This window comes from Haemaphysalis longicornis, unplaced genomic scaffold (genome assembly GCF_048455015.1).
Source record: "Haemaphysalis longicornis isolate Haplotype H1 unplaced genomic scaffold, Haemaphysalis longicornis Haplotype H1 scaffold_10, whole genome shotgun sequence".
Taxonomy (NCBI): Eukaryota; Metazoa; Arthropoda; class Arachnida; order Ixodida; family Ixodidae; genus Haemaphysalis; species Haemaphysalis longicornis.
This window is the reverse complement of record NW_027526204.1, coordinates 75511037-75528519: the sequence shown is the minus strand read 5'-3', so window position 1 is coordinate 75528519 and position 17483 is coordinate 75511037. Positions and strand designations below refer to the sequence as shown.

The 17483-nt window shown below is 45.5% G+C and overlaps 1 protein-coding gene across 1 annotated transcript in view; it reads right to left on the bottom strand.

Moving 5' to 3' along the window:
- Positions 1–518: 518 nt before the first annotated feature.
- LOC144158796 (uncharacterized) overlaps positions 519–17483 on the bottom strand; it is a 118944-nt gene continuing 101979 nt past the window's right edge. The window contains exons 16-19 of the mRNA XM_077689937.1: positions 9101–9401; positions 7286–7471; positions 6295–6540; positions 519–905 (exon numbers count right to left, since the gene is read on the bottom strand). Coding sequence (XP_077546063.1) covers positions 542–905; positions 6295–6540; positions 7286–7471; positions 9101–9401 — 1097 coding nt within the window. The 3' untranslated portion in view covers positions 519–541. The remainder of the gene's footprint in view (positions 906–6294; positions 6541–7285; positions 7472–9100; positions 9402–17483) is intronic.

Below are 17483 nucleotides of genomic sequence, written 5' to 3'. Positions count from 1 at the left end.
CGGCAGGAAAACTCCCAACTGACTTACAAAATTACCTTGCATGTCACGCATTTCTTTATTCTACCTAGAAGGCGGAGTCATTCTGACAAATATACTGCCATCTTTTTCCCGTAGAAACAATTTCAACTGTCCATTCTGTCTCTAAGCAATAACAAACTGGCTAAACCTGCCACGCGGCATACTGAGAGATGATACGGTTAAATCTCCGAGTAACATTTTTGCCCTGGCTTCTTTTTCTACTTCGTGTGTTCCACTACAATATTTGTTATAAATAATTTGTGCTAACCACTGTCTGATTTTTCTGACATGAATTCAACAATGGAACTTTTTCTTTTGCATATTTGTGGCCTCAAGAGACGTAAACGTACAACAGTAGATATAAATATGAAAATTATGCCAATAGCTGCCACTACGCCTTTATAATGTCGACTCATATTTTTCCAGTTCAGATGTGACCAGTAAGAACTAGTGTGAATACTGCACTCTTACTTAATAAATGTCAGATAAAAATGCAAAACGAGCTCTCAAAATATAATTTATTTCAGTTTCCCAAGGGGTTGTTCACCCAAGGGTAATTTTTGGGACACCGGGAGCATGTCCTCATGTAGCGCTCGCCTCCTGGTGGAGTATTCTTGTAGGAGCACGTCGTTGGCCTGGGGCAGGTGTTCGGTCCATAGACGTTCTGTCTTGTGCATGGGCGCATAGCGTAAGCGCTTAGCGGCTCCGGGTTCGCCATGAAACGCAGGACCTCGGAGGCGGTCACCACATACACGTCATCCTTCTGCAGCAGCCAATCCACGAACCGCAGGTAGCCGGCCTTGCGCTCGGGGTGTTTCAGATACGCCTCGTGGAGAAAGACAGGGAAGGGGGCCCGGTTGGTGGTGTAGAATTCCTCGAAATTTGACCTGCGCAACAGTAACGTTGTATGGCTTTCTACGTGTCAATTTAGATTAGAAGGAAGTTGTTATAAGTTTGACCCATTTTAAAGGGTGTAGCCTGAAAGAACCCATTCCCGTTTGACCCCTTCCCGTTTGAACCCATTCCCGAAACGCCCTTCCCGCTTGACCCGTCCCGTGTGCGCCCGTTCCCGAAACGACCTTCCCGGTTGGCCGCTTCCTGTTTCTGCCCGTTCCCAAAATACCCTTCCCGTTACAACCCGCTCCCAAAGCGCCCTTCTCATTTGAACCCGCATCGTTCCAACCCATTTGAATTTCTGAAAATATGCGTTACCGTCTTCGAAACTGTTCCCCAAAATGTGCTTACAAGCAACGGGTCATGCACTAAAAGCTTGTATGCACCACATTTTCGGGAATCGACCGATATTTCAGGCCGGTAAAAGTTTCTGAATGCCTTAGGCCGATACTGCCCTTTTGACACAAAATTTGTAGCGGCGAAAGTCTACTAGAAAGATACCCAATATCTTGAGTAATGCACGCGTTGGATTTTTCTGTAGTTGGTGTTCGTACGTGCGGCAGAAATTTATTTATCAGCCACTCGTATGCTCATTGTTTGGAGCGTAGCTTTGTCTTCGGGTTCGAGAGATCTATACGCCTCGAGCTTTGCGATCACTGCGCCGCCTGCCGCCGCTTTTCCGCGGAGTTGACGGGATTAGCGCTGCACGGCCCATAGGGGCTCATGCAGTGTTTTGGTTCTCTTTCGCTTTTAAATGCAGAGCATTTCTTAGCCTCGCCTCTTCCTGCGTCGGACGGCGTCCACAGCTCCGCGTCCGCAGCAGGTGCGCCTCTCCTCCTTCCCTCCTCTCTCTCAACAGCAGCTGGCGCGCGCATGCGTCGTAGTCAGCCCGTTCGCTCCGTCGCGGTCTCGGCGTAACAAGTGCGTGATAGCAGCGCGGTAGGGCGTGGAAGGGCGCGCGCTGCTTGCGCATGCGTGCTCTCCACCCCGTACTGCCTTCCCTCTACTGCGCGCGCTGCAAATATAAAGCGGCTAGCGGTCGCTCGTGCTTCAGTCACTGCGTTGCTCCTTTCTTCCTTGGTTGACGCTCGCTCCACCCTAACGCGACTTTACTCTCCTCTCTCTACCCCAAACCAAGACCAACGCAACTACGACCCAACTACCCACCCTAACGCGACTTTACGCGGCGTTAACGATCCCCAATGCTCTGCATTTACTCGTGTTCCCCTCGCGGGAAGGCGCGGGAATTTTTTGCCCTTCCAAGCGCTAAAAAACTTGTTATGGTGACGTCTGTAAGTAAACAGTACGTTTAGATCCCTTCAAAAACCGCTGCGTCTTGGTAGGGTGCTCAAACACCAATAGCTATTCGGGAACGCGGCTCTGCGCCTTCTTGGCCGCTGTTAAGGGCGTCGGCGATGGTAGCAAACATACCACCACTGTCACCTCCGAATACGTTCGGCACAAGTTAATTTTATTATCGCCTCGTTCAAACCTGATACTGGCACAGTGAGAGGTGTGTTTTGTTTTGTAGCGCGGACAACGAATGCGGCCTCATTACGAATATATGCGTCGTAGAAAAATATATTTCGGGGATGCGATTTCCCAATACCCGATAATAACTTGTGCCTTTTATAAGAATATTAGCCACGTGAAAATATTAAGTATGTTCCAAGGCTCTGCGTCGTGAAAGATGGGCACTCATGTCTTACAGCAAGAACCAAGAAAAGTGAATTAAAACACAGAAAAATTAATGGTCTGCAATTCCGGAAGAAACAAAATAGCTCGTACATCAATGAAAACAAAAACTCAGTGCGGCTTCTGAAATGCTAAAGGCGTTCGTATAAACTTAAGCCGGGTAGGACTTACGAGACCAACTAGTGTGCGAAATGCACTGCTATTTCGCGAGACATGGGGAGGGGGGAGGAAAGGGGGATGCTTACGTATCGTTGGGTACAATTGCGGAGCGAAATCAAGGAAAAAACGTTTCAGTAATCACACGCACAAGCTACTCGTTAGTTTTTAGACTTCAACTAACAGCTGATCCCTCGGCGAACGCATATTTTTAGGTATACCGTATACAAGTTCAAAACTGATAAAAGGTGTCGTTAGAAGAGTGGGATATCGGATAAGGCCTTCTGATTTCTGTTTCTGCTAGATTCTGCAGGCTCCGTGCGTCATATGACTATGCTTCGAAGAAACATTTAGTCGCGAACGGACATTACTGTAGAACCCCTTCTCCGGCCTGCTAGCGGAGGATATATGTAACATATATGAATGTTTGCGGGCGCTCAGCTCACGACAAGACACCCCAGCATTATTTTTTTGTGGTGCGCTGATCCCGGGTATAATTTTGGATTATCCATCGTATTTATTTCGTAGAATATTCGTAAAGTTTATGTCCAGGGTAGTGATCAATATCTGAGGTATGATATCGGCAAGCATAACTGGCGTGCTGTAAGGTATGAGCGCTCCAATAGGTTATATAAGCGCACAAAACTGATTTACATCGTAGTGTATAGCCATGGCATGGCCATCTGGGGATATTATGCTTACGGAGACACTGTTAGTAAATTTCAGAGCAGTGGAATCACAATCATCTCCATAGGCATATCCCGGTTTCGCGACGCCGACCTGTGGCGCACACTTTGCGCTTGTACAGACCGAATGTACCAGACTAAGATCGTCACACACATTTACACTCTCGTAAACACACCACATTTGCCAACCTAGTGATTGCTCCACATAAATATATATTTCCAACGCCTACAAACGGTATATCTCAGCCGTGAACGGGCCCCGAAAGCAACGGTGACAGTGGGGAGCGGGCCGACGACTCCCGCGGCTGCTTTCGAAACGGGCCGCTAGGGGGATTTCAGTGGCGCCCCTACAGGCCGCGCTCGAGGCGTATAGATCCAAGGTGTCCGTAGGGGAAACTTTAAAAAAGGCATAAAATGTGCAGAAATCTGAGAATTGGCTACTAAGGCATTTCCTACGTGAGTAATGGGCAGATTTTGTATTTATTTACCGATACTTTACGGCATGGTCGGGCTCATGCAGGAGTGAACATAAAAACACATCAGTATTGGTTGGCGTAGTTTAAAAACGCCCAACACAAATAAGTAAAAGACATAAATATGTAATAGACGCAAAGAGGTCCATACACAAAGGGGTCCCAATAACGATATGCATTCGCAATGTATTCCAATTTTAAAACACGACGATTCAACCAGAACACACATTTCCAGTGCGTGGGGAAAATTCTTCTAACGATACCGAGTTCTCTGTTCGTTCAGTTAACTTATTCCAGTAAGAAATTGCACGAGGAAACAACAGGTCGTGGGAACAGGTAGTCGTGGGAACAGGTAGTATTCCCACGACAATTTTAAGTTACTGTAGTAAAAAAAATTTAGACTAGAGACGACCCTGCGCTGCTTACGTTTCTGAAGGTTTGCTCTATTATGCGAATTGAGTACACTAGAGTGACGGGGATAAACAGCATGAATAAAACGCAAAGCTAAGTTTATAATTTTCGCCGCTTCTAATGACTGCGGTTTTTTATAGCCAGATGTGGCAAATATATCCACATACATAGGGTTACTTTATTTTTATACATCTTTTTATCTTTTATAGTTTTCATCTGTTTCTTTCGACATTGATGTACACTTGCGCTATTATAGCGATTAAATGTGTTAGTCCGCCAAATACGATTTCTTTCAAAGTGAGGGTATTTTTGCGATCGTTTATTTGTGCTTCCGCGGCGCTTTTCTGCGCTTTCTGATTTTATCATTTTTGGTAACGGACTATCAGATAGTTTTGATTTATTTAGTTCGCTTTTATCATTTGTTGTCTTTTCTGGGGGGGGGGATTTCGAATATTGGTTTTTATTAGCTATTTACTCGTCCTTTGAGGAATATCTTGAAGCATCAGTTAAAGTTAGCTCTAGAGTGTGAATAAAATATATGTTTGTGTATAAACCTTTAGTTGATCGTGTGTGTTAGTAGTTCCTCCTCACACTCTTTCGGGACACGGCCATGATGGCTCCATTTTAATGTAATAAAACTTAAGTGCCTGGTGTTTTGGGGGTGGATCTAAAGAAGCTAGAGACGAGAGTCAGTCGACCGAACAAGTGCAAACGAGGGCAGACGCAGGGCGACCCTCGCGACCTAAATACATTTAGTTAATTAAGTGCATTTAGGTATTTCGCTGTTTGCGTTTTCATAAGCGACGTGTTTGTTAATTTGTTGTTAATTTGTTAATTGGTTTGTTAATTTAAAAGATTTGTTTGATAATTTGTTAATTGTTAATTTGTTTGTTAGGCTTCGTTAATTTAAAATATTAAAAGATTTGTTAATTGGTATGACTTGAATTGTAACCAAATGTAAAAAAATATGAAAATGTTTTTATAACGTTTCATAAACTGGGTGCGTTATTCTGGGAACGGGCTAAATAGGAACATACGAAACGGGAAGGTTCTTTCACCCCGGGTTGAAATCGGAAGGAACAAACGGGAAGGTTGAAATGGCATGGGTTCAAAAGGGAACGGGCCAAGCGGGAAAGGGCGAAACGGGAAGGTCGTTTTGCGCCGGGTTGAAACGGGAGGGAACAAGCGGGAAGGGTGAAATGGGAATGGGTTCAAACGGGAACCTCCCTTTTAAAATGGGCGGGGTGCAGTGCAATTGCGGAAACGGGGCCACGCGTAGCGAAGAATTCGGTAATTTCTGTGATTTGGACATTTGTTTGCAGGACGGGGTGCGCAGATTTTAGGGATTTTAGCGTAAAAGCACCAAGTAATCACTTCAAATACTGCAAGTCTAATTCACCTGTCGATCCTAACTTCATATGGTACTCATCGTTTTTCCAGACTTCTGATACACGTGTCGATCCTAATTTCATATTTTACTCAACCGTTTCTACATACTTCAAAAAACGTTTACTGCGTTTGATGCACATCTTTTCTTTCGCCTGTAGAGCCATAGTTGTGGATGCACAACTTGCGTAGCCCACGGATATAAAAGGCCTCAGTATGGCTGTGAAAATCCAACTTATCCAAGTTACAGTTATCCAAGGGCTCTCAAGGTGGATAAAAAAGGCTCATCTCGCGTATTTTGCATCATCTAGTGCCCTTCCTTGAGTCGCACACACTAGTTAATTCTACAGACAGCCGACCGCCGGTTTATCCCTACGAGGTTCCGAAGAACAATGTGGCTTCATTATCAGCAACTGTCCTGCTTGTCCTTTTTTCCTGTGGCAACGAGTACAATCACGGCACGCGCACGTTTACGTGTTTCTACCTCCACAAACAGCTCATGGGCAAAACAGCTCATGCACTAAAAAGCACACAAGGCATAAACTTAGTTCTCCCTAGACAAGTGGCATGCGTACTTGAAGTATTCAAAAGTGTCCTCGGCGGTAACCGGCTGCGGCAGGCAGGCGTCGGCCATTGCACATGGCAGGTCTCCATCCGTGTGCTTCGCGAACAGCACGTTAATGGGCAGCACCCACAGTCCTGGGTAGGAGCCCTCGGGACACGGCCACACGTTGCAGCTTCGTCGGAAGCCAAAGTCCATGGTGTACGGGTAGAATGGACGCTCTCCTCGGGAACGTTGGTGGATGAGTGTGCTGTCGTACCTGCATAAAAAAATACGAAGGTCGTCATCAACTATTGGTCACAAACCTGTTTTTTAAGTTTTCGCGCAATGCAATTTCAGGTTGAGTGCTGCGGTTCTTTCAAATAAAACTGGTTTTGTTGTGAACTCTAAGCGCTTGATTTGGAGCTCACTGGCTGATGCTGTTATATTGCCTGACGACCCGCAATCATCGTTCACTTCTGACCTTAACGCCACTTTGCGTTTCTAAGAGAAAATGTTACAAGTAATTTTTGCAGAAGTGCTCCTCGAATAATTCTACTGCATTTTCGCAGATGAAGACATCAGCATCATAAAAACGTATTGCTAGAAAGGCTACACAAAACTGTTCAAAACAAAGAAATGTCGAGTGAAGGTATCTGATATCACTCCGTTAGTCTAAGCATTATTATCTTCCGGAGGCTGTCTGTCTCTCTATTAGTACAATTCATACAGACGATAGCTTAATGAGCCCTCTCCTTACTCGTCCCCCCTTTCAGATGAATTATGGGGAGAGCGACACAATGAACCTTACAAATTTGGTTATCTAACATGTTGTCTACACCGGGTGGAAGTCTCAACAGCATAGCAGAGAATAAAAAATTAGGTGATTTTCTGGAACTACCCTAGTGACCGTGTGCCATACTCTGAAGACGTGCGCTGTTACGTGATGATACCGTGTACGCCACCACTTTAAAGCTCATGAGTATAACTGCTTAATTCAGCTATTCTTAGCCGAAGGAAGATACCGGAAGCGCCTGTGGAGCATGCTGAATCCCTGGTCTCCGCCGGTCATGAGGAACGGTCCCCTGAAACCTGTAACATCGGAACCTGGCACGTTGGCAAAGGCCGTGAGCATGGCCCGCTGGTCCAGCACCTCCCGCTCCCACTCGGTGGTGTTGATGGTCTGCCAGTACGACGATTCCGTTCTGTCGCTGCGAACAATGAACGCAAATACCCCGCAATTGATCATCTTCTAAATGTCACCACTGCCAGGGTAGTTTTCAGTTGAAACCTTGAATTTTTGCAGGTCGCTTGTGGAAGAGTTACGTGCCTGAGCACTACGTTGCAGCGAAACTGCGTATGGCTAGCATCCAGTCTATCGTCGCCTCGCCACTGCGTACATAGAGAAAGATGCTGCGTACTTCTCTTTCAAAAGATATAAATACTATTAAAAGAGAAGTTCACATACGCAAGAACTTTTCAGAGTATAAGCCTGGTGCCATATTTCAAACGTGTCAACACCGTTGAGTAAGAAGTAAACAAGAGGCATACTTGAGGTGAAACATCACTTTACAACTCCTACTAGCACAGTTCCTTCAATTGAAAAAAGATGTGTGCTTCAGTTTTGCGATAGCAAAGAAAAATACGTGTTGAAAACACATTTCAAGCCAGGAATACAAAGAGGGCTCGCTGCCGAGCCTCAACCTTGTGGCGGCACCTAGCGCCGGCCTTCGAAGTCCAACAGTAACAAAAAATTCTAGTATATGACGCGCCATAGTGAAACGCGCAAGAATTGAATTGATTTTTGCAAACTTCCACCGTGTTTGTCATTAGAGTAGCGGGGAGAGAAAGGGTGTAGGAGACAGGAATAGGATTACAGAGATTTACGGGACAGGGTTGGCAGAAACTGTCAGCTTTCGCCGTTTGCAACGAAGTGAGCTGATACGCGAGGCTTGTCGGTCGCTGAGAGGAGCAATACGGGAATTCAAGGATCGTCGGTGTTCGGTCTGAAGAAATACACGAAAATCCACTGGGAATTCCCACGCCCACCACAGCCACAATTTTGTTTGCTTCCATCTTCACAGAGTAAAAGGGCTCAAAATTTTTTACTTAGATGTTCCCCAAATCTGCAAGTACTCTGTGTGGGTTGTGGACAAACTGACCCAAAGTGTGAGTGTGGACAAACACTCATATTGGCTAGCACATGGCACAACCTGTTGTCTACAAAAAATGTTGAGGTCAACAACTACATAAAAAGAAGAAAAATCGTTCAGTGCTACGTGCCTTATATACATGCATATAGAATACTGAACTTAAAACAAAAAGCAATCCCTTTAAACCACTCAACGTTCTGCCATATTTTTTTATCTGTTCGATAATGCTTCATTTTGCTATAAACATTCACAAAATTTTCGTTCCCCACTTATTAAAAAACCGGGACTAGTTCAAAGTTTTACCTCCCACAAGGAAGTTGTGTCGCATAGTAGATACACAGCTCCCGCCTTCTCTCTTTGTCGTCTTTTCACCATAACCACTACGGAAAAAGTATTAACGGAGCACATAAACATCGTAGTCAAAAGAAGGCAGGAACATCAACCAAAGGTGAAATAAAGAGCAGATGGTTCAGCTGCCTAATGGAAGCCTTATTCACTCGGTTCACTTGTTTTCTAGAAGTCTCTTCATCAGACTGAACAATTCTTCTTTATAAGAACCGAAGGTTCTTTTTTTATTATACTTTTGGCCGGCGATCGCCATTTTGTCAACTATGAATTTCTACCTGCCACGAATAATTTCGCCATACCTAAAGATTTTTATTAAATCTTACTCCTTTAAACGCTTACCTAATAGACTTCAAGGCGATCTCATTTCCCCAGGAGTGTAGCTGGTTGACGGCTTCGTAGTCGAGGTACTCCGCCGACGTGAAAAAAGTTGCGGCGATGCCGCATCCGTTATCTTTGTTCTTCCTGCTCGATATGTTTAAAAGTTCGCGGTAGAAGGGCATATTGCCCGCGTTGACTGCACCATCGAATGTCAGCATTACAAACTGGGGCATCTCTTCCACTTGAACACCAGCGGGGGGCGCATCACTTGCGCAAAGGCATCGAGGCCGTTTGCAGACTTCTTCACTGCATTCTCCAGTTCCTGGTGTAAGAGGCCACAAAATTTTAGGGAAAATTACAACGCATGCGAAACTCAAGATCCTTAAGCTGCACTCTATAACGAGTGCGGTAATTAGCATTTTAGTACAAAACTACTTGTTTGTCTGTGGAACTCTCTCCCGTGAGTGGTACATCCCAGTTTCATTGTACAGCGTGCCTCCACTAATTTGAGATGTAGCGTAACATCCAGTGTATCTCACAATGATATGAATCATGATCGACATTGAACACAAATAAGGCTGGCAGGAATGTAAGGCTGACTAATGTGCGCAGCTAAGTATGCACGCCATATCCTATGGCCGTATGTTCTCAGCAGTTGATTTTTGGTGATAATAACGGCCGCAATGCCACATGTTCCAACCCCCATGCGCACGTAATGGGCTGAAGCACGACAATTAGGAGTGGTCGGAAGTCTATGCAAGAGGCTTTTAACTTGCATCAGACATAAAAACGACCAGGGTGATCATAACTTACGGACGTATATATAAACCACGTTTTTCAGGCATACATTCTATCCCGCAATTAGGTAGCCCAAAATAGAGCGCACACAATATTACACGAATAAAAAATACGTAACTCCTCGCCTAAGCTGTTCACGATTAAATTCCGGCCGCGTCGTCCACGAGGTGCGCCATAGAGGAGCATCAGAGATTAATTTAGTCAGTTTGAGTTCGGTTGTGGGCCGAAACCTGTGCACACAAACATTTCTATACTTCCTCACCGGCAGAAATACAGGCGGTAAAATGATATTGCCAACTCTTTCGAAATACTCAAAGGAACGAACGCAATTAATAGTATTCGTTTCCGGTTTTCAGTGATAATGAATCGAAACCGATGAATATGTCCGAGCAGCTCTTTATTGTTTTCCAACCGCTGCAGTCGTAAATGAGAAATGCTGGCCTACTGGGGATGACGTTCCATGAATTGAAGAAAATTACTCTTACTCCCTTGTCCTGGACTGAAAAGCCCGCCCGAGAACCATCTCGATTTTACTGTTAACCAGTTTTCCTCATCCGCTTCCTCCTTCTCATCCTGAGTGCAGTTTTACTATGGTGCATATCTGAAGATTGGCAGGACGTGGCTGTGGGCAATGAAATGTGCCGAAATGTCCGTCCAGCCTTGAAAAACATAGTGTTACTGTATTTTTACCGTATACGTGACTCGTTTTGCTCAATTAGCACCATACTCGGTAGAACCCATGGTAAAAAACCAGCATTTCGAACTCAACCTACATTTTTTAGCATGTCGTCATACTTTCATGCTATGAAAACGTAAAGTAATGTCATACAATACTATCGAGCATTCGGAAAGATTGCAAAAGCTGTTTTAACACATACGATTACCGGGCATCGGAATGCCTTCTGCCAAAGCCGACAGCCCCGAAGGCCTGGGATTTGTTTTCGTCTTGCAATTTTGCGGTTGTCAGTTATTAGCAGCTGGCTCTTCTCTTTGTTCGAAAAATTGCCGAATGCAAGAGGTAACACGCCTAACTTGCGGTGAGTGCGGTGACACCGGCAATGTTTGTTATAGAGCAGTATCAAAAACTATACTTTACATCACAACCTTAAGCTAGTGTACGCGATTTTAAGTTTTTTAGCATAATGAAAAGTTTCGAATACGCAACATCTGGTGCGGACAGGCACCAAATGTCAACTGAGCGCCAAGAAACAGCAGGGAGAGCGAGCCCGAATGAAGCAAACGACAAATGCGAGAATCCCTAAGCAGACGTCGCGGAGACGCGTTTGGTAGTGCCGCTCGTGGTCGAGCTCACCGCCAATACTTTAAGATTCGCTTTAAGTCAGCTTAGCTCTTACTTCCCTTAAAGATACCCTTCTCCAGTGCACGTTTGAATACTCCAACCCCTCATCTGACAGAAATTCAAGAGCCATAAATTATTTTAGATGCGACGCTCAGAGCATCTCTTGTCGGCGGCCCTGTCCTTCCTGCGTGCGTCCGTCATCGTCGTCGGCGTCCGCACTTTCCTCCGCTCACCCCCTCTTCTCTCCGATAGCGAACACTCTCTCGCGAGGAGCATTGGATTGGATTTGATTAGATTGGCTTGGCTTGGCTTGGATTGGATTGGATTGGATTTGGATTGAATTAAAGCGGATTGTGTTGGATTATGTTGCGTCAAAGCCGCGGCAGACGCACTGGTGCCGGCGCGTGCCCAGGTGAGAGCGAACACTCTCTCTCAACATCTGCGGGTGTGCGGCCCAGCGCCCTCTCACTCCGCCGGTGGGCGGTGCTGCGCATGTGCAGTACTCTCTCTCTCCGCGGTCTCATCTCCTTCGGGTGCGCTGCGCATATAACCGGTGTGCCGCTCTCCGGCGGCCTTTCGGTCGATTGTTGCTCTCCGCTTGCTCTTGAACCCCCCCTCAGCGTCGCATCACACCAGGGTTCCCGCGAGGGGAAGTGGGCGTAATTTTGGGGGGTGTTATCCGCCGTAGGTTAATAAACAGCGATGCTGCGGCCCAAGAAAAAATTTAGTCATTTTTGGTCTCTAATAGATCGACGCCCTTTATGTTTTTGTTTTTAGATTATAGTGTATTGATTCGGCGTATACATAGCATAGCGAAAACACGCACGAAAGGAAGGACGGGAGGTTTGGTGGCTCAGAAAATTTCGGAGTGTGTTCGGACCCCGAACCCGCTCATGGTTATGCATCTGCTTCTTAACGAAGTCGCGAAGACTACTTCAACAAGAATAGGGCTCTTCAGGACCATCGTAAACTTCATTCAGTGAACATGTTTAATCACAACTGCTAGTTATCGTAGGAGGCCAAAGCTTCAAGAACCGCTGGAATCACTTTGTTGTCCTTAGAAGATTTCTGCCACCTTAATTCGCCGTACGTTCCCTCTGTGAAAGCTCTCAACCCCCCGAACGGGTTCGGTCGAAGTCGGGTACAGGTTTGAAAGAAATACAACAGTATTTACCTCTACAAGATTTACCTATGAAGAGCAATGGTCAGCAGACAGTCTAAATGTCTCGAGCTATGCTCACATTACTAAATGTCCTGAGCTAAGGACACTAAATCACTAAATGTCCTTATCTAAGCTCACAATCACTGAGCTCACATGCCGAATTGTTTCGGTGTCTGCGCTTGTGTCGCGCGGTGCTGCAGCCCAAATCTAGCACATCAGGATGGATAGGTTCCGCTGTCTGGCCCTTCGAAAGACTATCATCTCCGTTTTCATTATCCCGACTCACGGCCGGGCTACAGCGGCGGCGTCCGCCGCTCTAGCCCGGCCGTAGCCGACGCTGCTGTGTGCGTTCGGGACGCCGCCCCCGCAAACTCGAGGTAACGCCTGGCACAATCTCTGGTTTCAGTCTTTGTAGAGCCACGTGTGTGAATTCAAGGGACGTCGCATGGGCAATTGTTCTGGGTGTCGTTTAAAGCTTTGCTTTCCAACCACCTTCCCAGCATGGATTGGAGCCAGTTTTTTTCTTTCATCGTTATTCGTATCTTGTAAACGACGTGCTATATCTACAAACTCAGCTGTGCTCGTGTGGAGGACGGCGACAATCGACATTCGTCCCTACTGAGGTGCCGGAGTGCCGCTCTCCGGAACCGCATCCGCGTTTTCCCCACAGCTGGGAATGCTGATTGGATGCAGCATTTAAAAGGGCCCACCAATATCGGTGCTGTACTGTTCAGTGCTCCGGGCGTCATACAGACTGCGTCAGAGTATTCTGCTGCGCGTCAGAGCGTGGGAGCATGGCGGCGAGGAAGCGGTAAGCAACCAAGGAAAGAAATAAAGGATCCTTTGTGCGTGTTTGTGCGGCCCCTGCCTTAGGGAAAGGTGCAACATTTGGTGTATGTTGTCATGAAGGGCTACTCTAGCGATTGCGCGATTGAAATGGCTGCCTTCGGAAGCCTATTTAGGGCCCCTTTAACACCCGCTTTTTTCCTGGCCGAAATGAGTTTGTTAATTGACAGTAGAATACGATTTCTTCATATCCCCAATACCGCGGTACCGAAGAATGGAAACAGTTATTAAAGTAGTTGGAGGAGACAGGGAAAAAACATCCATAAAAACGAAAAGGGTGCCAGAAGAAGTTCTCTTCCAAAGATACCATGACAATTACCACGGAGACTATTTATCGTTTCGTTGGAACACCAGCAACGGAACAAGAAACACCGAGGCGTATGATTAGCCACAAAAATTAGGATTGCAACACAAGCAATTAAAGCGCGAACTTCGGATTCCACCGTAGCTGACGGTGTATGATTATTACATAACACACAGGCTGCTGCTATATGTTCCAGGGATGTTTAGGCTCGAGCGTAGTCTGTACAATATCAAAGATGCACGGCTTCGCTTCTTTAAAACAGGCCTCGCCACATAGTCTTGAGCAGCTGAATACACTACTACTATATCCCCATGGTTGTTAACAGAGTGAGAACGATGAACTCAGAAGTAGCATAAAATAGCTAATCACTGTCACATAGCTGGCACATGAAATAAATCTTGCATTTCTCTGCGAAGTATCTCGCAAGCTGATTACGCAATGAATGTAGCGCATGTCAGTTCTGCAGAGACACCCAATTTGAGAAATCTCGGCACGATATTACAAATATTGTATAAATAAATCAATCCAGTTGGGCTTGAATTTATATAACCAACTTTTCAGGCGTCACACCTGCATATTGGAAATATTCAGTTTAGATTGAAAACCCTAAAGTCTTGCTGCTTACACTTAAAATTGGTATTTTGCCAATGATTACAGGATGTAGAAAAAGAACAACACTAATAATATTTCCGGGTAATTTTAGCTTTCAGCCGTTGCCCTTTCAATGCACTTCTTTTAACCTCGTCGTTCATTATGATAACCTTTCTTTCTTTAGCGCGCCGAAACGACACAGGTTATGAGGCGCGCTGTAGTGAAGGGCTCCGAATTAATTTTACCACCTTTGGATCTGTATCGTGCGCCGAAATCTCGAACACACGGGCATTCTTGCTTTCCGTCTCCATTAGCAAAGCGGTTGCCGCGGCCGAAAATCGAACCCGCGTACGTGGGCTAAGCAGCTGAGCAGCAAAATGCCTTAGCTACTGAGCCATTGCGGCGGCTTTTATGACAACCATTGCACGTATGAATTACTCCAAAATTTAGAGTAGCGAGCTCCATCTTGGGTAGGAGCTAATCTCTACAATAAATAATTACACTACTTAAAATATTGTATAAATAAATCAATCCAGTTGCGCGTATATGTATATGACCAATTTTCAAGGGTTATAGCAGCACATTGGGAATAGTCTGTTTTACTTGAAAATTGTAAAGTGTTGCTGCATACATGTATGCGCGGTACAGCCTCCCCGCGCTATTTCACATCATTGTTTCACGCCAACATACTTTTCGATCGACATTACCCCAGAAATGCTGACTTAAGGACAAAATCAATTGGCGGTACCCGGGACGAGTTTGCAGGATGGCTGCATCTCAACCGCTTACCTATGCATATGCCACCATCCATCTTCTTCGGAAATTTGCAGGTGCACTCTCCTGTGAGCTCTTCGCACGTCTGCCCAGTTCTAGCGCACTCCTCCACTTTTTCTTCAGTGCAGGCTGGTTGTCAATTAGAACAGGAACAAGCAAATTTCATCAGACACAATATTGCCTCATTTGCGGAATGTACACCAGTTCTCACGTTATTTTTTTAATACCTGGGAACTATAATATACAACAGCCAGCTTGGCAGGAGCCCCGATATGTTGAGGCATCTCAGTCATAGACAGAAGGGAAGGTTCAGAGATCCTCTTCAAGAAAGAACAATGAAGCGGTGCAGTGAGGCACTGGACGAGCAGAGCCGACCCATTGTCAGAGCAATCGTCCCGGAGTCTGGGGCTCTAGTCATAAAAAGGGCCACTGAGTCCTAGCTCCTAACGAATATGATACGTTATTTACCTCTCTCATTATTATGATATACAGAATGGGCGTTCGCTCAACTACAGTGTTTGGTTGTTTGGTAGTCTCTGGGTCGCGTTATATTAGCTTCGTCGTCTCATCCGTTTGGAAAGCCAAGGATTTCACAGCATGGTAGAGCTAATGCTCTTCTGTATTTGGAAGCGCGCATTCCTCCTCTATTAAATGGGCTTCGCATACTTACCGTGGAAACCTTTATGACCGTCTGTGACTCTGGGGTATTACGTTGCAGTACGTCTTTATTTGTCAGCTTCGTTTTTACGCACCAGTGTCCAGATTATACTTCCCATAAAATACCTCCCTAAATATTTTTATCTGAACGTTCGGTGTGATTTCGCTTCTTGATGGCAGTACTCGCCTCTGTATAAACTTCCGTAAATCTTCCCAAACAAATTAGCCCGGCTACACTGACTTCGCGTCGCGAACCCCCATGTTAACTGCAAGGTGCCTGGCGTTCCCTAGTCGCAAGGCAAAGCTTCCTATGATTTTTCTACGCCAGTAGATCGATTCCAGTTCGCATCAATTCATTTTTGTCGAGTTCCTCTACTCCCGCGATCCACTAGAATCTTTTGTTACATCTGAACTTGGGACAAAGCCGCGAGAGGGCGACACGAACGCTGTTAGTTTTTACGGCGTATTTTTTTAAGAACCGAGAAGCCATGTTTTTTTTAATTAAAACAAAATGCAACTATTACTTATGTGCTGCTTTCTTGCCTCAAATATGCTTAATGTTTTTTTTCTCGACAATATAGACAAGTACAAGTATTGTCACCAGACGTAGTAGTTTACCAATCTTCGGCCTATATAAGCGTCTCGTTCAAGCGTTCTTTAACTTTGCTGCAGGGGTATTCGCGCGTGGTCTTTTCTTTGTTAGGTTATGCCATCTCCACATCGCTGCGTGCACGTAAGTACATTTCGTAAATTGAAATCTGCGACAAAGAACAGCTTCGCTGCTAAAAATGCGATGCATTAACATCTTCGACTGCCTATCAAGATCATTTTGTCCTCCATATAGGCAAGAGCTTTAATGGATACAGATGCCTCACGGGGTGATGAAAAGCCTGCAATAGGCATATTTCCCCCGCCCTTAATTAACTGGTCGTTTTCACTCAGTCTGACCGATTTTACTCCTATATTCGGTGCTGAAAGCATGGCAATTGTTTTCGATCTACAAACGTTGTATGCATCAATTGTGTCCCCGGTAACCATTTCAGATTCGATTTCAGTCTGCTTTGCTCTCACACTGCTACACTTCTATACGGATACACTCCTACAATGCACGTTTCAATAACTCCGGTCCCCATATCTCAGTGAAATGCACTTTGCTTGGGTTTCTGTGCACGCGGATATATTAATAGCGGCGTAGCCAGAAGTATATTTCGGGGGTCTTATCCGCCGCCGGTAAATAAAGGGAGATCCTGCGCCCCAAGAAAATGTCATTCCTTTTTGGGCTGTAATAACCCGACAGCCTTTATATTTTTGTTTTTACTTTTTAGTGGATCCATTCGTTGTGTACATAGCATAGGTGAAAACAAGTACGAACGATATTGGAGTGGGGGACGCCGGGCTCAGAAAATTTGGGGACGTGTTCTGAAACCGAAACACCCCATGTCTTCGCCTCGGTTTGTTAATGAAGGCGCGGGCTGTCTAGGAAGAATGGTGTTTCCAGGACAGCCGTAGACGACATTCAGTTAACGGGATTTATCGCCCCTGGTGGGTATCATAGGTTTCCGAAGCTTCAAAGACCGAAGGAATGAGTTCTATTCTTTGTGGGAGATTTATGCAACTTCATGTTCTCCGTACGTTCACACTGTGAAAGCCCTCAGTGCCCCGAAAGGGTTCAGTCGAGGGTCGGTACCGATTTAAAAGAACTACAATGTCTTCCCCTACGATATTCCTAGAGTGAAAAGCAATGGTCAGCAGACAGTGTAAATGTCCTGCACAATGCACTCTTCGAAATAATTTATCCGCGTAGCTATAGAACAATTACATGAAGTTTCGGAATGTGGGTAAGTAGGTCATCTGGCAAGATAATCCGCGGCGTTTCCTCGTTCCACACTCACATATATTCTAAGGAGGGAAGGATAAAGGCTAGGACAGGCAGTAATGTTGTCCCATCTCCTTCCCGATTCTGGCGCAGATC